Consider the following 24,400-nt stretch of genomic DNA (forward strand, 5'->3'; position numbering starts at 1 on the left):
ACCATTCCTCTTTATGTGTCTACTTCCTCATTCACTCCTTTCTATGATCCCTTTTTTTTTCTAACTTACTCCAGTAATCATTTTTATCTCCTCCATATTAGATGTCTTCTGGCTACTTATTGATTCTTATGATTAATCATTCATTTACTTATGTAATCATAAATATTTATTAAATGCAATCTAGCAAAAGGTCCTGAGCTGTTTCCTAGCAATGCAAAGATTTTTTGCTCAATCCCTTTACTGAAACTTGCTCTCTCTCTCCTTTACTCACTCCTTCTTTCTCTCTCTGTCTCTCTCTCACACATACACATACACACATACACTCCACACATACATACCACAAATGCAGATTCCTACCACTTCAGCCATGTAAGAAGAGAGAAACAAAAATAGCATCTTTCAATAAAATTGATGGACAGCTACTGGCATAACCTTATTAATTCATAGGTTTGAGTAATAGTTAAAAGTCTCTCCTACCCTTAATTCTGTAGTTTCTATGTCTTTTGCCATCATGTATATCATACTTCAGTAATATTTGATAATCATTCATTCTCAATATAACCATAGCTAAGGAATGGATAAAAAGAAGTAATAATATCTATTGAGCCAGAGAAATGATAGACAACTTATTATTTCATAGGTGTCTACTGTGTAAAAGAAAATCTGATCATGAGAACAGAGACATCCAAATAAATTCTTAAATATGAGAACAGAAAAGACAGTAAAAGTTGTGAAATAGCAGGAGAGAAAACATTGTAACTATAATATTACTTTTTGTTTGGCGATATTATATGTATGATAAAGAATCAGGAGCTATTCATATGGAATTGCTAGTTGTAGCATTATAATCAAAATTTACACTGAGAGGACTATAGATGGATTCTTTTTTTAGAGTAGTCATCTACGCTTTCCTAGTCTGTCTTATAAAAATCTTTACGCAACCCTGTAGTGAGACTGAAAGAAAATTAAAAAAAAATAAAATTGTAGATAGTGTTTTTGAGAGTTTTGTAAAGAACTACTTATAATGTGCTACATTTATAAACATGAAATTCATTACTATAAACATGTAAATTATAACCTTCATTTTTGGTGTATATGTTGTATCATAATATGCTAAAGTAGAAAATTTCACCACTTCTATATTAAGAGACTGGTGTGCTGGTCTGATCTGTTAAAGTTAATCATTTATGAGACAGGAGCTAGTATACTGGAAAAATTGTTAGAAGACTATAAAAACGATGACTATTTCATATTCTGTTGATATTTATTCCAAATTGAGTTTTTCTCAAAAGAAGCTTCAAAATTGAAATATCAGAAAATTCTTCATTGCATTTTATCTCCAAATGTTTTATAGAGAGATTTCGTTTGTTTGTTCTTTGTTTCCATTAAAGAACATACCATTGTAAGACCTGGAATTTAAAAAACTGGTATCTATAATTTTCCAACAGTATATAATATAATGTATTGGATTTTGCATGTCACTTTTATTATTCTTTCAAAGAGGAAGTGATAACAATAAACTGAAAGAAATCTTAAAAGTGGAAGTACATGGAGAAGTTATCAAGATTCAGAGTTCAAACATGAAAGAGCCTGAATATTTACATTTTATTTTTGGTAAAGTTGTCTAATACAGTCAAGAATAATCAAGTAAATACCTATTAAACAACTATATTATCCACGCAAAATGACTACAGTGAATACAACAACTTGAAAAACCTTTGAGTGGTTTTGATAAAATAGTTCATGTATCAAGGAAATTAAAGAAAATGTGAAGAAATGGAAAGATATTCTATGTCCCTTTTCTCCACAACCATTCCAGCATTTGTTATTTGTGGACTTATTAATGATGGCCATTCTGACTGTTGTGAAGTGGTATCTTACTAAAATCTATAACAATACAAGGATGTCCACTCTCACTATTGTTATTCAACATAGTACTGGAAGTCCTAGCCACAACAATCAAACAAACAAGAAATAAAAGGCATCCAAACAAGAAGAGAAGAGGTAAAACTGTCACTGATACTATACATAGAAAACCCTAAAGAGTCAACCCAAAAACTACTTTAACTCATCAACAAATTCATCAAAGTAGCAGGATATAAGATTAACATTCAGAAATCAGTCGCATTTCTGTATACTAACAATGAAATATTAGAAAAGGATACAAAAATATAATACCTTTTAAAATTGCACCCCCAAAAATAAAATACCTGGGAATATACCTGACCAAGGAGGCAAAGGACTTGTATGCTGAGAACTTATATACTTGTAAAACATTAATCAGGGGAATTAAAGAAAATGGAAAGAAATGGAAAGATATTTCATGTTCCTGGGTTGGAAAAATTAATATTGTAAAAATGGCCATACTACCCAAAGCAATCTACAGATTCAATGCTAACCCTATCAAATGAACCACGACATTTTTCATAGAACTAGAACAAACAATCCAAAAATGTATGTGGAACCACAAAAGACCCAGAATTGCTAAAGCAATTCTGAGGAACAAAAACCAAGCAGGAGGCATCACTCTCCCAGACTTCAGGCAATATTACAAAGCCAAGCAGGAGGCATCACTCTCCCAGACTTCAGGCAATATTACAAAGCCACCAGTGTGGTCCTGGTAACCAAAAAAGACATACAGACCAAAGGAACAGAATAGAGAACCCAGAAGTCAACCCAGACACCTATGGTCAATCCTTGACAAAGGAGGCAACAACATCAAATGGGAAAAAGACAGTCTTTTCAGCAAGTATTGCTGAGAAACCTGGACAGTTGCATGCAACTCAATGAAACTAGAACACACCCTCACACCATGCATGAAAATAAACTCAAAATGGCTGAAAGACTTAACTATCAGGCAAGACACCATCAAACTTCTGGAAGAGAACATAGGCAATGCATTCTCTGACATCAACCTCACAAATGTTTTCTCAGGCAAGTCTCCCAAAGCAATAGAAATAAAAGCAAAAATAAACCAGTGGGACCTAATCAAACTGACAAGCATCTGCACAGCAAAGGAAACCAAAAAAGAAAACAAAGACAACTTACAGAATGGGAGAAAATAGCTTCAAATGATGCAGCTGACAAGGGTTTAATCTCTAATTTATACAAGCAACTTATACAACTCAGCAGCAAAAAAGCCAACAACCCAATGGAAAAATGGGCAAAAGACCTGAATAGACATTTCTGCAAGGAAGATGTACAGATGGCCAACAAGCACATGAAAAAATGCTTAACATCACTTATTCTCTTATTTTTATTTATTTGTTTATAATTATTTTCTATTTTCATTTCTCTGCTGTTCATTTGTACATATGTTATATATGTATATGTATATGTATACCTACATATATATTGATTTTGTCATAGATTTATCTATATTTTATTAGTCTTTCAAATAAATTGATTTTTTATAATCTACATTTCTCTCAATTTCTGTAGTTATATTTATTCTTTCTAATTTGATCTATTTTTTATATTTTCTTAGTTTTTGAGTTAAATAATAATTTTATTGGATGACTTGTCTATTTTTTTCAACTAGCATAAATACACAGAGAAGAAAAAATTTAAATTGTAAGTCTGCTGTATTATCTTTTCTTACATAGATGCAAAAGTTTTCAGGGCTGAGTATAATTATACAGATTAATCCAAATAAAGTGTAAGTTGTATGTTTTTTAATTAACTGAGTTAAAAATACTATTTGTACAGTTTTTTACTCTTTATAAATTTCCACATATTTTAACATATTTCTTTTTTTATAACAGATAGATTGAGTTACATAATTCAGTGGTTTATAGTATATTTACAGAGTGATAAAACCATTACCACTATCTAATACTAGAATATTTTAATCATGGCATTAAAAATCACTCTCCATCAATCTTTATCCCAAACCCTGCTATTTTATTTTCTGTCTCTGTAGATTTGCCTATCTATTCTGGAGATTGATGGAGTATGTAGTCTTTTGTGACTGACTTCTTTTACTTGTCATAATGTTTTCAAAGTTCATCTATGTTTTAGCATACATCAGTACTTATTTTTGTATTGCTGAATTATATCTGTTGTATTTATATACAGCATTTCATTTATGCATTGATCAGTTGAGGGGCATTTAGATTGTTTCTATTTTTTGCTTATTATGGATACTTCTGCTGTGAATATTCATCTATAAATTTTTATGTGGAGAAACATTTCATTTCTCTTGGGTAAAAACTAAGTGTGGAATTGCTGGGTTTTGTGGTTACTCAGTATTTAACATTTTGAGGAATTGTCAAACTAATTTTCCAAAGTGGCTACATCATTTTAAAATCCCACCAGGAATGTATGAAGACTTCAATTTCTAAACAATCTTGCCATCAGTTTTTATTGACCATAAAATGGTATCTTTTATAGTATCTTTTTTACTATAGTCATCCTAGTGGGTATGAAATGGTATCTCATTGTTTCATTTTGCTTATTGGTCATTTTGTAACTTCCTTAGAAAAATGCCTGTTCAACACATTTTTCTATTTTTAAAATTGGTTACTTAATGTTTTCATCTTTGAGTCATAATTGTTCTCCACATATGCTAGGTACAAGTCCCTAAACAGATATGTGTTGTAGAAATATTTTTCCCATTTTGTAGGTTCTTTTTTCACTTTCTTGATGTTGTCCTTTGAAGCATCAAGTTTTTATTTTTAATTAAGTTCATTTTTTTCTTTTGTTGCCCGTGCTTTATTGTCATAGCTGAGAAAACATTACCTAACTAAGGTCATGTATTCTAATAGCAGTACATTTTCAGCTCTTACATTTAGGTCTATGATACATTTCGAGTTAATTTTTATATGTGGTATAAAGTTGCATTTTCATGTTTTAGCATGTGTAAATCAAGCTCAAATTCTTGCAGATTCTTTTTGCCCATTGAACAGTTCCCTAGAGATTGGACTTTTGGAGGAGCCCCAAACACAACTTCCCTCTGGTAATTTCTGTGCTGTTTATTTCCAGGTCTGCCACAAAACTGGGAAAAGAGAGAAGGGATTGGTGCATGTTAAAATGCCACAGAATTTTCTGTTCTTAATGATATTCAGCATTTTTTTCTTGAATAAAACACTCACTGGAATGTTGCTAGAATTTGGTTGATTCTATCTAAACTAATTTCTAGAGTTTAGAAAAAGATGATTTTGACCATTTTTCTGGTATTTTCATTATTTTTATAAGATGATTTTTGGAGGGCCTTACTCCACCATTTAGGAACTATTCTATGTCATTAATTTGTAATTTTTTGTGCCTTTTCATCTATACCTTTGATGCCATAATATCTCTCTGTTTCTGAATTCCCTATTTGAGTTCCTGTTAGTCAAGAAACTGTTTAGTAATTATTTTTAGTTTTAAAGCATATGAGGAGTTTAACAGTCTTTATTATTGATTTATAATTTAATTCTATTGTGCTCAGAGCATGTGTTTATAATTAGATTGATTTTTTGCTATCTCTTGAGACTTTGTGAACTATTACATTATCATTTCGTTATCATTTCGTTAAGTGTTTCATGTGTGCTTGGACAGAATGTCTTCTATTTTGGTAGCACTGATTTCTATATATTTCCTATGGGTCATTTTGTGCTTATTTTATTGTTCTAATAATATATGTTATTATTATATGTTTCTACCTGTTTGAGTAGGTTGTGGTTAAAAACCACAAAACATGATCATGGATATATCAATTTCTCCATTTAATTATGTCAAATTTTTCTTTATATACATAATTTAGTCTATATTATTAGGCTAACATTTTAAATTATATTTCATCTGTCAAATAGTTCATATTATCATATAATAGGGAGGCTTTTTATTTCCATGAAAGCTATTTGTTTGAAGTCCATTTGGCTAATTTTAATGTTACTTTATTAACAAGTCAATTAATAATTTATGGCTAATGATAAATAAAATATTAGAACAAATGCATCACCAAAATTACTTTTTTAAAAAAACAGGGAGTTCCCTCTGCAGTACAGTGGGTTAAGGATCTGGTGTTGCCTCTGCAGCAGCACAATTCCATCCCCAGCCTGGTGCAATGGGTTAAGGATTCAGCCTCACCACAGTTGTGACATGGGTTGCAGCTGCATCTGGGATTCGATCCCCAGCCTGGGATCATATGCCATGTGTGCAGCGGGAAAAAAAGGAGAGAGAGAGAGCAAGACCTATGCAGTTTTAATGATGTCTTTTTATTTTTAGCAGAGGCAAGAGTAGAATCCAAGCCTTCTGCTGTAAAATTTCTTTCTACTCAGTTGTAACAGACAAGTCAGTAATTTTTGGTTCAAGAGAATATACTTTCTCAACCAGAGCATGAAAGTAAGAGCAGTAAATGATCTCTTAAACTTGAATTCTCCTGAAGGGAAAAACGTGTTTTACAGTATTCATCATACTGAATTTCATTGCTTAGCATATATGTCATGCCCAAACAATTCTTGTTTTACTTTTGAGTATTTCTTAGGACTGAATATGATAATTCCTTCCATTACTGGTTTAAATTTTTATTCATAAAACAAATTTATTTAAATAGGAAATATATGCAAATGCTAAAATTATTATAATATTACATTGCATGACTGTATCATAAATTATTTACTCGGTCATCTATTGATGAACATTTGTGTTGTTTAATCTTTTGCAAGGGGTGTATATATATTTAAACTTTTGATGGAGATTGCCCAGTAACTCTCCATAGGGGTTATTCTTCTCTTATCAATATATCAAAGATCCTTTTGACTACACTTTAATCAACAGTGTCTTATCAAATATTTACATAGTTTTAAAAACCATTTAGTGTTTTATTGCTAAAAAAAAGAAATTGAATACTTTTTAAAATTCTAAAGTTGTTTATATCATCCCTTCTATGAATTTTCTTTTTAATGCATTTTGCCTGTTATTCATGGTTTTTTTTTCTTGTCAATTTATAGGAGTTCATATATATTAAATAATTTTGTCCTTTGTTATATTGCAGATATTTTACCTATTTGACTCTTTGTCTTTTGACTTTTTACATTATTTTCTCCTATAATATACTTTAAACATCATTCTTTCTTTAGGTCTTCTATGATTTGCGTCAAAATCAGAAAGTCTTCTTCATTCTGCCATACTAAAAATAATTCTTCTATATTCACTTCTAAGATTTTTATAGTTTCATTCATTACAACAAAAATTTTAAGCCATCTGGAAATTATTTTTTGTTTTAAGACAGGAAATTTTCCAATTTAATTTTTTTTCTTAGTGCTCCCAGAACTATCACATATCTCAGCCCTATAATCAGTTATAGATCAATACGAGAGTATCTTTATTGAAATATTATTTTAATATCTGATGGATTTAATCACTATTCTACATTTACCCTGAATTGTCTCAACAGGATACAGTTCCCTGGTTCCCTGTTGAGTCCCATTTTTTTTTTTTACAACATACCTGCGGCATATAGAAGTTCATGGGCTGGGGGTCAAATTGGAGCTTCAGCTGCAGGTCTATAGCACAGCCACAGCCACAGCAATGCCATAAGTAAGCCACATTAGCAACCCACACTGTGCCTGAGGCAATCCAGATCCTTAAGCCATTGGGAAAACCAGGGAGCAAACCCACATCCTCATGGACACAATGTCAGGTTCTTAACATGCCGAGCCAAAACAGGAACTCTGAGTCCCAATTTTTCAGCTTAATCTTTAGAATTATCTTGTATCATTTTGAAGAATTGAATTTGTAATTTTGTTGCATCAGAGTAAATTTATAAATTAATTTATGCAGAAACAAAACATTTGGGACATTGTTTCTAATAACACTATACACCTTTCCTTTTTTTGCAGTTATTAAATTTCTTCATATACTCTTTGTATATTTCTTAATATTTTATTCCTAAATTCTTTATCTTTATTCACTGTTATGTTTCATTGCTGCTAATGCACATTTGTTATTTTCTCATTTTGTCTTCTCAGTGGCTGTTGTTTATAGGAAGGCTAGTGATTTTTTGTCTAAAATCTTTGTACCTGTCCATATCACTGAATTTTCTTTCTCTTCTTCATAATTTTGCCAGTTTATTATCCTGGATTTTCCAAGTATACAATTTTTAATACGTAAATAATAATTTTAGCTTCTTTCCATTTATACTTATTGTCTTCACTTGTCTACAGCAATTAAAAATTTCAAAAAACGGAGTTCCCATCATGGCTCAGTGGTTAACGAACCCAACTAGCATCCATGAGGATGTGGGTTTGATCCTTGGCCTTGCTCAGTGGGTTAAGGATCTGGCATTGCCATGAGCTGTGGTGTAAATCATAGACATGACTTGGATCCTGCGTGGCTATGGCTGTGGTGTAAGCTGGTGGCTACAGCTCCAATTCAACCTCTGACCCGGGAACCTCCATAAGCTGCAAATGTGGCCCGAAAAATAAGAAAAAAAAATTTTTTTGAAAAAGATGAAAAATTAATAGACATTCCTGATCTTTTACCTCACTTTAGTTCGGTTGCTTTCAGAGATTCTCATTTAAATATGATGTTAGAGTCTAGATTATGATTAGACTATACACATATATTTACACATGTAAAAAATATAGATACATTTGAAGAAGCATCCACTTATTCTAATTTCTAAAGATATTGTCCAGTGTGGGTTTTTAACTTTATTGTACTTCATTTTGGTAATTATAATGATAATTGATCTTCTTTTTGACCTACTAACCTGATAAATTATATTAATAGATTTCCTAATATTGAACAGTTTTTGTATTTGCAAAATAAGCCCCTCTTTCTCATATTGTCTTAGTGCCTTTTTTTTTTCTTTTTAAGCTGTTAGATTCTAATTGCTAATATTTTAATGGAAATTTTTCATGGACAGTTAAGCATAAGTGATATTATCGCTTTTTAAAATTTTTTGTACTTTTCTCCTAGGTTTTTATTTTCTTTTTTAAACAAGGTTTAAAATTAAAACTATATTTTAAAGGGTAAAGCTTAATCTTTTTAGTGTGCATTTCTGAAAGTTTTGACAATGCATAGACTCATGTAACAACCATCACAAACAAAATATAGAGCAGAACTACCATACTGAAATTTCCCCATTCTCCTCAATAGCCAAGCTCCCCCAACCCCTTGCCACTGGCGTCCACTGATCTCTTCTCTATCTCTATTGTTTTGCCTTTTGTAGAATGTCATTAAAATGGGATCATATAGTGTGTAGTCTTTAAACCTAATTTTTTTCACTTAACATATAGTATGCCTATTTGTTTCTTCATTCAGACCCTCCTCTTGGGTCTCTATGGAGCCAATAGTTCAGAGAAGATCCTGAGATCAGGCTATTACCCCTATTCTGGTTTTTCAAAAAGTGATTGTGGGTTTTGCCTCTTAGGATGTGCTACCGCTTTTGAGAATTGCGCTCTGTCAACACTTGGAATTATCTGCATCTGCAGATATCCTCTAGCAGAAACTTTCTGCGCTTTTAATGTGCTCATCAGCCTTCCTCTAATACCGTGGTATTTTAGTATTAGATGCCTTGCTTGTAGTCTTAGTGAAGTTGAATTTCTTTCTGTTTGTCTTTTTATATTCCTTTCTTCTTCTGGTTTGATTTCTTAGGAAAGAAGGAGCACATCATTACTCTGTGATTTAAAAACTATATATTCTTATTCTTTTTTTTTTGCCATTTCTTGGACCACTCCCATGGCATATGGAGGTTCCCAGGCTAGGGGGTCTAATCGGAGCCGTAGCCACTGGCCTACACCACAGCCACAGCAACATGGGATCCGAGCCGCGTCTGCAACCTGCACCACAGCTCACGGCAATGCCAGATCCTTAACCCACTGAGCAAGGCCAAGGATCGAACCCGCAACATCATGGTTCCTAGTCGGATTCGTTAACCACTGAGCTATGACGGGAACTCCAAAAACTATATATTCTTTTAACACAATTCAATATGAACTTCTCTAGCTTGTAGTTGCTGTACCTATAATTTACTGCTTAACTAAGGGCAAAATATAAGCCAAAGGATAGGGCAGCTCTTCAGAGTTGCAATGTCTCTAGTTTCAGCACATGCTAAGAAATATCTGACTATTTTTTGATGTGTCATCATCCAGCCTTATGTCTTAAACAATATCTCTTCTATTTATGCTTTGATCTCTGGATGAAATACTCATAAAAATGATTAAACATTTATTAAAATATTAAGTATCCAGACTTTTAATTGTCAATTATCCTGATAACCCAGTGTATGATACATTTTATAAATACAAGTTATTGAGAATCAAAGTGCCTAAGTAAATTTATCAAATTTACACAGCTTGTTGGTAGCAGAGCTCTGTTTTAAATCCCCAATTTCTGACTCCAAGTCAATTACTTTTTGACTACATTATAGTTAACCTCTACATTTGTATTTACTGTGAATGATTTTCAACTTATAAAACAGATTTATATACATCATTTAACTGGATGCTGATAGCAACATTTAAGTCTGTTTGAAAGGTGGTTATTCTAACCTCATTTTACAGGTAAGGATATTTAATTCCTGAAAAGATAAAGAATTTTTCTAAGCAAACATTTGTTTCATAGCCAAGGCAGGTAATCGAATAAGGATTGCTGATTCAAAATTAGGTATTCTTTCTTTTAAATAACTATGCATCCAACACAACTGTTCTTTCCTTTAAAGATGCTAAATTCTTGATTTTAAATTTTATGAGAATTTATTCTATTGGTAGAAATTCAGAAGTATTTCTTTTGTACATATTTGGTATCTTTTATAAGTTTGCTATTATCACAGGTATTATCACATTGTTCAGTAAACACCACAATTTTGTGCAATAAATTACTATAATACCTAAGTGATCACAAAAGTATACGTAATTTCTGCCCACATGTCCTCAGGACTTCTGGGCAGTTCTTATGGTTTTGTCTGGGCTTGCTTATATTCTGTGTTCAGTGCTGCAGATCAAGTATGTGACTCTGATGATTGTAGCAGGACTCCTTCACATGCTAGCTGTCAGATAGTCTCTTTAGATAGATTCAGTTCTTCTCCACATTTAATCACTCAGAAGACATTTATTTAATGTGCTGGGCAGAGCTCCCTAAAAATGGCGAGTGACTCCCCTACACCAAGTACAGCAGTGCCCTTCTAATCTAAGACCCGGTATGTCTTATGTGTTCATTCGTGCTAGATATTAGAGACATCATAATGAGCAAGACAGGGAAGATCTCTGTTTTAAAGGAGTTTATAATCCAGTGAGGAAGATAAAAGGCAAATGAGGAAATACTGATTTTAAAGTATACTTCAAAAAGAATAAATAGGCTATTGTGATGTAGAATAATGGCGATGTGTTTTTATTAGATAACTGATCAAGAAAGACCTCTCTGAGGAAATGAGATTAATAAGCACAATAAACCTGGTCAAAATGGACAAAAGCCCAGTTCAGTGAAGCTAAATAGAAGGTTAAGTGCATTGGCTTACATATTACAGGTATGAGAAATGCATAGGGTATTTGAAGGAAGGAGCTGGTCTTAGAGATAATTAAAACTATGGATTTGAATGCCTTTGAGATATGGTCTCTCCCTAGGTCATCAATGCATCTGTTTCTAAGGGCTTTTTTTTCTCTTTTCCTATAGTACAACAAGTAGACTTAAATAAACTACGACATGAACTGATGTGGACTAACAAGACTAGGCTAAGAAATCTGTGGTCTTAAAAGAAAAGTCTCTTTCCCCTCAGCTTGAAAACTTTTCTGGAAATTTACAAACCTATATTCCTGACTAAGATCTCACACCTACCTCTTGATTAACCACTGTGGTCAGGGATGCTTATAACAGCTCACATTCAGAAACATGTATAGACTTGGGATAGGAAAACCAATTTCCCTAAGTAAATGAACAAAAAGGTGGCACTAACATGAAAACAGGAAACATTTTTGTGAGCTTGGATCCCTCCCTTAAAGTATATATTCATCAAGCAGAATTCATGTCTAGAGCACATTAGTGTGTCCAATAATAATTTGGCATAAGACTTTTTACATTTTTCAAAATAACATAATTTTAGTAACCTAGGGGTGTTAAAACATTATTATTTTTTTTTTAGGTACAACATATAAGACTTTAATATATGTCTTCAGAGCTTCTTCTCATTTTTTTCCCACTCAGGTCTTGTCCAAGATTTAAAGCTAGCAATAGTAGACGTGATTATCTTGGGCTGATGAGAAAGCTACCGTCTTCCCTCTTACCAAGAGTTTCCACTAATTATAAGCCCAATAATTCTCTTGATAGAAATTCTCTTGTTGGAGATTTCTCCTCTGTGGATCTATAGTCATGTGAGGTTTAAGAGTGGCCTAGGTAGTTTAATTCAACTCCTAGCAATTCCTATGGTGATGTTTATGTTGCTGAGGTTTGGATTGTCAGCTAGAACAGAAAATTTCACATATTGTCTTGCAATTGCAACAATTCTTCTGTTTAAAATTACAATCGGGTATATAAAAAACCCAAGGAATAAAAGCACATTTATACTTTATTTCAATAAATACAGATGGGAGTTCCCGTGGTGGCTCAGTGTAAACGAATCGACTAATATCCATGATACGAATTTGATCCCTGGCCTTATTCAGTGGGTTAAGGATCCAAGGTGGCTGTGAGCTGTGGTATAGCTCACAGATGTGGCTCAGATCCCGAGTTGCTGTGGCTGCGGTATAGCCCAGTAGCTACAGCTCCAATTCAACCTCTAGTCTGGCAACTTCTACATGCTGCAACTGCAGCCCTAAAAAGCAAAAAAAATAAAAACAAAATTAAATAGATACATACATACAGGTAAACCTAAGATCGTCAAGTTTCTTTTAAATTTGGGGTTAAAAGAAATTGCTCCTCTAATGACAGAAAATTATGTAATGAATTATAATTTTAAATAAATGGGTTTTGACCCCAAGTACTTTATTCCACTTACCAGAGCACATAAATATTTTCATAAGCCTATTAAATTTATTTTCAGATCCTTTTGAAGCGTTCATCATCTTTTCTATTCGCCATGAAATCAGAAGGATTGATCTTCATAAAAGAGACTATAGTCTACTTGTTCCTGGATTGAGAAACACAATAGCACTTGATTTTCACTTCAATCAAAGTTTACTTTATTGGACAGATGTTGTGGAAGACAGAATATACCGGGGCAAGCTTTCTGAAAATGGAGGTACATCTATGACAATTTTGACTTATTTTTTTGGATTAATTTCTAACTGAAAAGGCCAGAAAAAAATATGCTATGATGAGAAGGGATTTTGATTAATCTTCGGTCTTTGGCTCTTTATCTTCTCCCTCATACATGTAAAACCAGGGGTGTGAGATGTGTGCATGTGAAGACAAGTGAGGGGAAGGAGTGGTGATGCCTGTACTGGTCACGTCATCTTCAAGTTGTGAACTTTTTCATGCATATTTGGTGAAGGAATTTATTTACACAAAAAAATGTCTTCTATATACTAGTATTTATATTTTGGGGTGTTAACTTATTTTATATTTTGTGCTTGTCTTTCAGCCTAATTCACAGAAATAATTAATTACTACAAAAACTACTGTATACGAGCTAAACATATTTTTCCATAATTTGACATCCCTTTTGTCTATTCTAAGTCTTTCTTAAGAAGCAACACTTTGAAATAAATAATAATTTTCTTGAAAATCTTAGATCTGTGTAGCATTCCAAAGGCCAAGTATTTCTATCAAAATTGAAATTCCTCTTTAAGTCACCTTTGCAAGTCTCAAAAATTGTAGTGTCTAAACACACAATATAATTATGATGTGTGATTTCATGTCCTATGGCATTACTGCAAGGTACTGATTTCAAATGATGGATTTGATCCATGATTTTAGATGGTTAACTGTTAAAAAAAAAAAAAAGTCTACTAAGATGTCCTAACAAAATCACTGGTAATGTCATAAATTATAAAGAGTTATACAATTAGGAAAAAAATATTTTAAAACTATATATACATATATTTTTCTTTAATTTCAAAAAATTAAGGAGTAGATAAATAAGAGTATTACTGGAAATTACCAAATTGCTTATTTTAATTCAGACCACACTACTGCCTTCTTTTAATTTCCAATATGTTGTACCCTGCAAGTTTTATGGCTTGGGTGGAGATCGGGGCTGTGATCTGAGGTTTTATCTTTGTCAAGGTTAAATTCAGTAACAGCCATCTTACCAGCCATGTTTCAAAAATGAGTAGGTGCTGACTAGCAATAATGCATGCTTCCCCAGGTGGACTTTTTCATTTTATTCTACCCATGAGGATCAGCCTTGGAATTAAATTGCACTGATTGTAACAAGCACATCATTATTATTTCCAAAATCCCTAGTTCTGCCTAAAAGTCAGAAACATAAAATACTTCATTGCAACCTAAACATTGCCATAAGCTTCAGAGCTGTTTAAAAATTTCATGAAAAAAAAAAATGGAGTTCCAATTGCAGCTCAGCAGTACGAACCCAACTAATATCCATGAGGATGCGGGTTTGTTCCCTGGCCTTGCTCAGCAGGTTAAAGATCTGGCATTACCGTGAGCTGTGGCATAGGTCACAGATGTGGCTTGGATCCTATGTGGCTGTGGAGTGGCCCACTGGCTGCAGCTCTGATTCAGCCCCTAGCCTGGGGAACTTCCATTTAGCTCACATGCACCCCTTGGGGGGAAAAAAAAAATTGTGACACTATCACTTAAAGGACTTAAGAGATTAAAAAAAAAAATCTCTGCTAGGGAAAATCAGTGGTTGTAAATCTGGGGCCTTCTTAGTTTCCTCTGTTCCAGGTAACACTTTTCCTCTATGCACTGTATCTCTTTGAGTTCATAGAATGTTAACTATTTCATATTGTTGATAAGTAGGCCTTTTCCTCTGTACTAAACAAGTTCCTTGAATGGGTCCAGGTGTTGATTTCCATTTTTTGTAGGTGTCAGTGCTATTGAAGTGGTTGTGGAGCATGGCCTGGCTACCCCAGAAGGACTGACAGTTGATTGGATAGCTGGCAACATATACTGGATAGACAGCAATCTGGACCAAATAGAAGTGGCCAAACTAGATGGTTCCTTAAGAACTACACTCATAGCAGGAGCCATGGAACACCCCAGGGCCATCGCTTTGGACCCAAGATATGGGTAAAGAAGTCTGCCTTTCACAGATTCACTTTGGCATAAAAAAATCTTTAAAATTAACACTGAATTCAATTACCTCATCAATTATCAAAGTGCTTATTTTGTGCATGTAAATATGTGTATATATATATATGTGTGTGTTTATATATAGATACAATTAAATATCTATATCTTTATACATCTATATCTATATCTACCAATTGCTTTTAGTTTATTACCATGAGTTTGGTTATAGGATTGCCTAAATTGTTACTTTTAGAAGACAGATTTCTTTTTATAAATATGGACATTAGGCCCTTTGGAAGCTATTTTAACTCTATTTTGAAGCAGTAATGTAATGAATTTCTTTTTGAACTGCCAGAGATACTGTAATTGTTTCTAATGGTTGCAAACCACAGGACCAGTCTTTGGTCCAAATAGTCACGGATGTTAACCACTTCATCCTTTATTTGTATTTGTATGTACTTGGGGTTAGTTTAAAAGAAAATGAGAATAAGCTTGAAGGAGTCCAGTAGTGAGACACCAACTATTGGGACATTTGAAAGACAAAATGCACAGTTCTGAGAAACAAGATCAAATGTATAACTCAGATGATTGCCCCTACTTTTTCCCTTTGTGATAGAGCAGAGGAAAAACACTGAATTTGGAGCCAGAAAAAGAGGGTTCCCATTGTTCTCAATCACTTATTCTCTGAGAAACCTACTCAAGTGTATTACCTTCCCTTGAATTTCAGTTTCCTCTTTTGTAAATTGGGGATAATAATATCTTGATAATTGGGTTGTTTTTTAGGAGATAGCAAAAAAGGGGAATATAATATATAACTCCTCTACATGGGAATGCTATGTTATTACAGTTAATTATTTATTTCTTTGGCAATTATTTAATAAATCCAAAATCTTAGTCAAGTCTAAGGGATTGGTAGAGAGAAATTATTTTGCCCCTGTAACTTTAAGTAATACTTTTAAGACCGTTACTTAAAAGTCCAGGGAGAAGAGCGGCAAGAGGGGAGTCTGCCAGAAGGAACTTTAATGAGATGCAGAAGAGAGAAAAAGGGCCCTTGTGTTTAAGTCAGCTTCCTGGCCCAGACTCTCTGGTTTGTGCTGTGTTTTGTGCAGGACTCAAAAATCAGTAGATTGGGAAGTTTGTTTTCCTTTTGCTCAATTCAGATACAGAAATTAAATGAAATTAAAACTGGCAACCCTTATTGATGTATTTGGTCTATCTTCCAGGGTGTCTGAAATTTATCTCAATTAGTTGCCAAAATTTAAAATTGCGAGATTTTAATTCAACTCTGGATTTTTGTCTTCTTTTGAAAAAAATAGGGAGCTCTCGCAACAATGAACAGAACAGTAGCTGTATCTTTTAGCCTGGAGGTGTGTTCTCCAGTTTGTACAGTTTATGCTTTGCCTATTTCACTCATTACCTCCTGTAATAACAGTTTACCACGAAGAGATCAGCTGTTTAATGAGAAATCCCCTAGTTCAAACAGTCTGTTCCTCAGGTTACAAGTAAATTGCTGATCCTGACCCTTTACTTCCCACAGAGATCCATCATCAAAGGAGGTTTTACCCTCAATGTTAACAACTACTGATGTGAAATTTTCACTTCTTAGACATAAGTTGTACCAGCAGCTTATCTGCTTAAGAAACTTTCTATATAGGGGAAAGTGATATTTTGGAGAAAGTTTTAGCAAGTATACCCCATGGTAGGAGAACTGATAGGAGAATGGCAAATGTTTCTCAAATTACAAATGGCACACTGAGGGGGAAAAAAGCAAATAAATAAAACAGGTATACGAAAATTTTGAAAACAGTCCAGTCAAACAAAGCAGTAGGTCTGAGAGTTGAAGCTTCATCTTCTATGGCTTTGAACTGACAATGCTTAGAATAAACTTATTTATCTCAGTTTCTTTGGGGAATATCTATCCTGAGAGGAGGGAAAAAAAAAAGAAAAAGAAATGCAAAAGACACACAAGCCCACAAATGCTACATAATGAATGTATCAGACACTATTTCAGAGATATAAGGGGATTTCCTGAAATAAAATATTCTCTAAGAGTCTAAGAGTTAAAAGTTAATATAGAAAGTCAGTCTCTGAGGAGGGAAAACCTGATAATGCTTCTGAGAAAGTTGATGCCCTCCATTACTAATTGCTACTATGAAATTGTGAGGCTAATTAAGATAATTACAGTGGTAATATTTTTATTTAATGGATGAAGAAATACTACTTATTAAATTGTTTCTAGCGTAAGCGACCAAAGTTCGTGACAGTACTAATTCACTTATCTCCCACTTTAATGCTGAGTAAATTAAAAGTTTGATAAATTTGGATATCAGTATATGATAGAGTTTTTACTGTTAAAAATTATTTTATAAAGAATTGCTATGATTAAGATATGAGGTTCATGTAAACAACATTTAAAGCCCAGTTGTAAATTTAAATTTAAAAAGTAGCAATTAAATTTTAAAATCAAATACAAATATTAAAATATTTTCAGGTTTATTGGATATTTTGGAAAAGTTCATAGACATTTTTAAACATTGAAACTTTCATAAAGTAGGCTACGAGCATGGTGAAAATAATTGTTCCCCTATCTCTCAAATTATTTATGAAATACATAAGGAAACTTTGAATCACAATTTTAGGAGCTCCAAAGACATTTAAACTTCTTTTGAAAATTTTATTTTAGGATAAACCCACTGGATAACTTTTTGGCAAATATGATTTGCGTAAATACTATTACCTTTCCTACTAAATTGTAGGCTTTCTGATGGCAAAGTTGCTTTCAAGTCTATGAAATCCTTCACTGCCCTAGATATATATAATTGTGCTCAGTAAATGCTTGTTAAATTAATGCATATAAATACATATTTTGTGTTTACATGTAACCTACAAATACTCAAGGCTACACCTTAAAAAAAGTGAAATATATAATAAAATACAGCTAATGGGTAATACTATAATCTTCTTTTACAGTAACGGATGAAAGAAACAATTTGCAACCAGTACTTTACTCTCTCAGCAGAGCTGAGGAATAAAGCAAGCTTTTAATATTAGCCCCATAAAACACATTTTCATCACATAAGTTTCCTAAAGCAGTCAAGGTCTTTGGTGACCTTTTTAACAAAGGCGAAAAAAGAAATGTTTTTAATTGACAGCTTTGCTTCCTCAACATAGAATCTATAGGCCTGTCTTTTACCTTACAAAACATATCTGCTTTCATGCCCTATTCCTTCAGTTCTAGGTTTTGACCCACCCAGTGTCCCAAGTGACACATTATTCCAAGATGATAAATTGGGAATCTTAGGGAGGAGGCATTTTTCTTTCATTCCATTTTAAAGGAATACACTTATTGCTAAGGTGACCTGAAAGAACACATGCATCTCCTCTAAACATCAAGCTTATTATTAGAGAATAACAGGCATCAGGAAGTTCAGAATCTACAGGGCACTCACTTCAGTACTTGAACTTTCAGTGCCTTTGTGCTCAGACAACTGCGTGACATCCTCCTGCTCCACATTGCTGGTATTTAATTTTTGTTTGTCATAATCATTGTACTCTGCTATAACAATTGCAGTTGGTGAAAGCATCTTTAGTAATTGTGAAGATTAGCAAGACATATAAATAAAATTTTAATTTTACCTGGGAGCTTCTCTAAATGAAACTAATAAAAGCAGTGTTGGTTTTAGAAGACCTAAAGATTATAGATAAGGGACCTTTTTTTTTTTTCCCCAAGATCCATTATTTTCACCTTCTACAGCTTGACCTGATAGATGGTAATAGCCCTTTCATGCCCATAATGGTACAAGTTGTTCATGGTCCATTGACCCAATTTAATGCTGATACAGACTAACCCATAAATGCAAGAACTGTCGAATCAGTAGACTGTAGTCTCGTTTTTAAAAGCAATCATGGCTGAATATTTCTCTACATCTTATAAGAAGGGATAGTCAGTCTTTGTATACTTGAAATAATGCAGTCACTGAAATGCTAACACATTTTAACCATAAAAAGAAAGTAATAAGGAAAAAATTGATTCTTTTCAAATACCACATTGCAAAATGTACAAAAGAATGCCTAGAATTTTATGAAATAATGATCCCTGAAATCAACTTTTAAAACTGATTGTAAATGGACTTACGGCAAGGTTAAGAACATTTTTAGGGGAACTAATTTTAGAATGTGTTATTTTATAAAAAGTGTTGGAAATTCTCCACCTAAATTTACAAAATATTAGGAGCCAACTGACCATTACAGAAAAAAAAAACAGCTTAATGCTGCTATCTTTAGTGAAGAAATGAAGGGACTACTTATTTTATAATTCCTCACATTGTCAAAAGCCATTTATTTTTGTCCACTGGAAACATGCATTTGACAGTGCCTATTTCTGGTAAACCTACATATAGAGAATATAGAACTGCAGGGTTACCAATATGCATGTTGAAATTGCTGTAACCACATAGGTCAGAAAAGGGTAGAAAGTTAAAAGTTAGACACCAATTCTCCATTTGTTAACAGGAAAAAGACAATGCTTCAGAGATTTTTGGGTCATCAATCCAGAGTGTGAACTACAGTGTTGTCTAGCAACTAGTGGCTAATCCACAGATGTTCAGACTTTCTCTGACTCTCAAATTCACTGTGTTTGTTTTCAGAGATTGTTTTTCCTAATCTTTTTCAAACTTGCAAATCTCTCTACTTCATCTTGTTTGTCAAGATAGTACCACAAATTTGATTGATGCTCTGTTGATATTGTTTCTATTTTAAATCTTCTTTAACGTTAAGTTTAAAAGGACGCTGACAAATAACAACCTGGTGTCAGTGAAAAGATGTGTGCATCCACAATTAAATTTGAAGTGACACATTATTCATTTTATTTCATTGTTTTCAAGAAAGACATTCAGCCACTTAACCAAATAGCCTACCAACTTTATACTAATTAACCTTTGTTTTATTTTCTATTTAATTGGCAACAGATTATATGTGAAATAACTTATAATATGCATGTTAATGACATTTCAAGATAATTAGTGTTTTCTCATATAAAAGTCTTATCTTTGAACATTAATCTTTTTCAAAAAGACTCCCAACAATAAGATTTTATAAATGTTTTCTGGTGCACTTTTAAAAATTTTATCCTTTTTAAATGTTGAGTTAGCTACACTTTTAAACTTTATTATTATAGAAATTTTCAAACACGCAAAACAGAAAGAGGTGTTAAATAAACTCCCTCCTATTACCTAGCTTCAATAATTATCAATATGTTGTCCTCCGAAATATTAGTGTTCATTTTTATCCTTCCCAAACATTTAGTTAACTTACTCAGATATTTTGGTGGTTAAACAATGAAGAATTTAGATATTATTTTCGTGAATATGTTCCCACCTTTCAGAGTCATGGAAACTCTGAAAGTTGCCCATGAAAAAACACTAATTTTTTAATATAAACTCATTTTTGAGACACATTCTGTGAGATAAACTTATACCTATGATCTACTCCTCTGAATTTTTTCCTCATGGCTTTGATTCATACTGCTTTATAAAACTTATCTACTTTCACATAGGTGCTGTTGTAACATTTAAACATTGACCTTAGTATTAATTCTCAATCTCTCTTTGTCTGTCCCTCTCTCTTTCTCTGTATATGTGTTTTTTTATTACTCAATGAATTTAATACATTTATAGTTATACAACAATCATCACAACCCAAATTTATAGTATTTCTGTCCCAAACCCCTAGTGCATCCCCCCACCCCCCAACCTATCTCATTTGGAAATCATAAGTTTTTCAAAGTCTGTGAGTCAGTATCTGTTCTGCAAAGAAGTTCATTGTGTCCTTTTTTTAGGTTCCTCATGTAGGTGATAGCATATGATGTTGGTGTCTGACTGAATAACTTCACTTAGCATGATAATTTCTAGGTCAAGCATTTGTTGCTGCAAATGCCATTATTTCTTTCCTTTAATGGCTGAGTAATATTCCATTGTGTATATTATGTACCACATTTCTTTATCCACTCTTCTGTAAGTGGGCATGTAGGTTGTTTCCATGTCTTGGCTATTGCATATAGTGCTGCAATGAACATTGGAGTACATATATCTTTTTGAGTCATGGTTTCTCTGGATAGATGTCCAGGAGTAGGATTGCTGGATCAAATGGTAATTCTATTTTTAGTTTTCTGAGGAATCTCCATACTGTTTTCCACAGTGGTTGCACCAGTTTACATTCCTACCAACAGTATAATAGGGTTCCACCAACAGTGTAATAGGGTTCCCTTTTCTTTATACCCTTTCCAGCATTTGTATGTAGACTTTTTGATGATGGTCATCCTGGTTAGTGTAAGGTGTATGTGTATGTTTTTGCATCTATTTTTCTCTCCATTTTTTAAATAGTTTGGGATAACGTTGAAATTGTGTTTTGAAAAAATATTCTCTATGAATATCTGAGTGATGCTTGTGCAGATACAAATGCTTTCTATGTGCTAACCATGTCGTGTCCTAAATTATTTACATCCATTACTTCATTTAATACTCATAACAAGTGGTATTATTATAGTTTTCATTTCCAAATGAGCAAACGGAGTCTTAAATATGCTGGAGTTAATGACAGATCCCAAAGTCAATTCCAAGGTTATCAGAGACAAACACATATACATTGCTACTATTCAACATTGACACAATTATTTAATAACATTTTTTATGTTAAGTTGTATAAGAACATAAATTCTTTTTTAAATTACTATTATTCTTTTTTAAAAATTATTATTTCCCCAATAGAATTTTTTTCTACCATACTGCATGGTGACCCAGTTACACATACATGTACCCATTATATTTTCTCATATTATTATGTTCCATCATAACTGATAGACATAGTTCCCAGTGCTACAGAGCAGGATCTCATTGCTAAACTATTCCAAAAGCAATAGTTTGCTTCTATTAACCCTAAGTTGCCAATCCATCCCAATTCCTTCCCCTCTCCCTTGGCAACCACAAGTCTATTCTCCAAGTCCATGATTTTCTTTTCTCTGGAAAGGTGCATTTGTGCCATATATTAGATTCCAGATATAAGTGATATCATATGGTATTTGTCTCTCTCTTTCTGACTTACATCACTGAAGATAAAAGTCTCTAGTCCCATCCACATTGCTGCAAATGGCATTATTTTGTTCTTTTTATGGCTGAGTAGTATTCCAATCTGTATATATATCACATCTTCCTAATCCAATCCTCTGCCAATGGACATTTGGGTTGTTTCCATGTCTTGGTTATTATGAATTCTGCTGCAATGAATATGTGGGTGCATGTGCCCTTTTCAAGGAAAGCTTTGTCTGGATATATGCCAATAGTGGGGTTGCTGGGTCAAATGGTAGTTCTATGTATAGATTCCTAAGGTACCGCCATACTGTTCTCCATAGTGGCTGCACCAGCTTACATTCCCAACAGTGCAGGAGGATTCCCTTTTCTCCACACCCTCTCCAGCATTTGTTATTTGTAGACTTATTAATGATGGCCATTCTGAATGGTGGGAGGTGCTATCTCGTGGTAGATTTGATTTGCATTTCTGTAATAATCAGGGATGATGAGCATTTTTTCATGTGCTTGTTGGCCATCTGTACATCTTCCTTGCAGAAATGTCTATTCAGGTCTTTTGCCCATTTTTCCATTGGGTTGTTGGCTTTTTTGCTGTTGAGATGTATAAGTTGCTTGAATAAATTAGAGATTAAACCCTTGAAGGTTGCATCATTTGAAACTATTTACTCCCATTCTGTAAGTTGTCTTTTTGTTTTCTTTTTGGTTTCCTTTGCTGTGCAGATGCTTGTCAGTTTGATTAGGTCCCACTGGTTTATTTTTGCTTTTATTTCTATTGCTTTGGGAGACTGGCCTGAGAAAACATTTGTGAGGCTGATGTCAGAGAATGTGTTGCCTATGTTCTCTTCCAGGAGTTTGATGGTGTCTTGCCTGATATTTAAGTCTTTCAGCCATTTGAGTTTATTGTCATGCATGGTGTGACGGCATGTTCTAGTTTCACTGATTTCCGTGCAGCTATTCAGGTTTCCCAGCAATACTTGCTGAAAAGACTGTCTTTTTCCCATTTGATGTTCTGGCCTCGTTTGTCAAAGACTGATTGACCATAGGTGTCTGGGTTTATTTCTGGGTTCTCTGTTCTGTTTCATTGGTCTGTATGTCTGTTTTGGTACCAGGACCACACTGTCTTGATGATGGTGGCTTTGTAAAATTGCCTGAAGTCTGGGAGAGTGATGCCTCCTGCTTGGATTCAGTTCCTCAGAATTGCTTTGGCAATTCTGGGTCTTCTGTGGTTCCATATAAATTTTTGGAGTGTTTGTTCTGGTTCTGTGAAAAATGTCCTGGGTAATTTGATAGGGATAGCATTGAATGGGTAGATTGCTTTGGGGAGTATGGCCATTGTTACAATATTAATTTTTCCAACCCAGGAACGTGGGATATCTTTCCATTTCTTTACATCCACTTTAATTTTGTTGATTAATGTTTTATAGTTCTCAACATATAAGTCTTCTACCTCCTTAGTCAGGTGTATTGCCAGGTATTTGATTTTTGGGGGTACAATTTTAAAAGGTATTGTATTTCTGTATCCTTTTCTAATATTTCATTGTTAGTATACAGAAATGCGACTGATTTCTGGATGTTAATCTTATATCCTGCTACTTTGCTGAATTTGTTGATCAGTTCAAGTCGTTTTGGGGTTGAGTCCTTAGGGTTTTCTAGATATAGTATCATGTCATCTGCCTACAGTGACAGTTGTACCTCTTCTCTTCCTGTTTGGATGCCTTTTATTTCTTTTGTTTGTCTGATGGCTGTGGCTAGGACTTCCAATACTATGTTGAATAACAGTGGTGAGAGTGGTCATCCTTGTCTTGTTCCAGATTTTAGTGGGAAGGCTTTCAGTTTTTCTCCATTGAGAATTATATTTGCTGTGGGTTTGTCATAAATGCTATGATTATGTTCAGGAATGTTCCCTCTATACCCACTTTGGTAAGAGTTTTGATTATGAATGGATGTTGGACTTTGTCAAATGCTTTCTCTGCATCTATTGAGATGATCATGTGATTTTTGATATTTTTTTTTTGTGAATGTGGCATATGACGTTGATTGATTTGCATATGTTGAACCATCCTTGTGCACCTGGGATGATACCCACCTGGTTGTGGTCTACGATCTTTTATATGTGTTGTTGGATTCGGTTGGCTAAAATTTTGTTGAGAATTTTTGCACCTATATTCATCAAAGATATTGGCCTATAGTTTTCCTTT

The 24,400-nt window shown here is 33.5% G+C and overlaps 1 protein-coding gene across 1 annotated transcript in view; it reads left to right on the forward strand.

The window, feature by feature from the left end:
• LRP1B (LDL receptor related protein 1B) overlaps positions 1-24,400 on the forward strand; it is a 1,901,444-nt gene that overhangs the window by 1,247,179 nt on the left and 629,865 nt on the right. Inside the window, exons 24-25 of the mRNA XM_047772014.1 lie at positions 12,965-13,162; positions 14,913-15,117. Of these exons, the coding sequence (XP_047627970.1) occupies positions 12,965-13,162; positions 14,913-15,117 (403 nt within the window). The remainder of the gene's footprint in view (positions 1-12,964; positions 13,163-14,912; positions 15,118-24,400) is intronic.

The sequence above is a fragment of the Phacochoerus africanus genome, chromosome 3, assembly GCF_016906955.1.
Source record: "Phacochoerus africanus isolate WHEZ1 chromosome 3, ROS_Pafr_v1, whole genome shotgun sequence".
Lineage (NCBI taxonomy): Eukaryota > Metazoa > Chordata > Mammalia > Artiodactyla > Suidae > Phacochoerus > Phacochoerus africanus.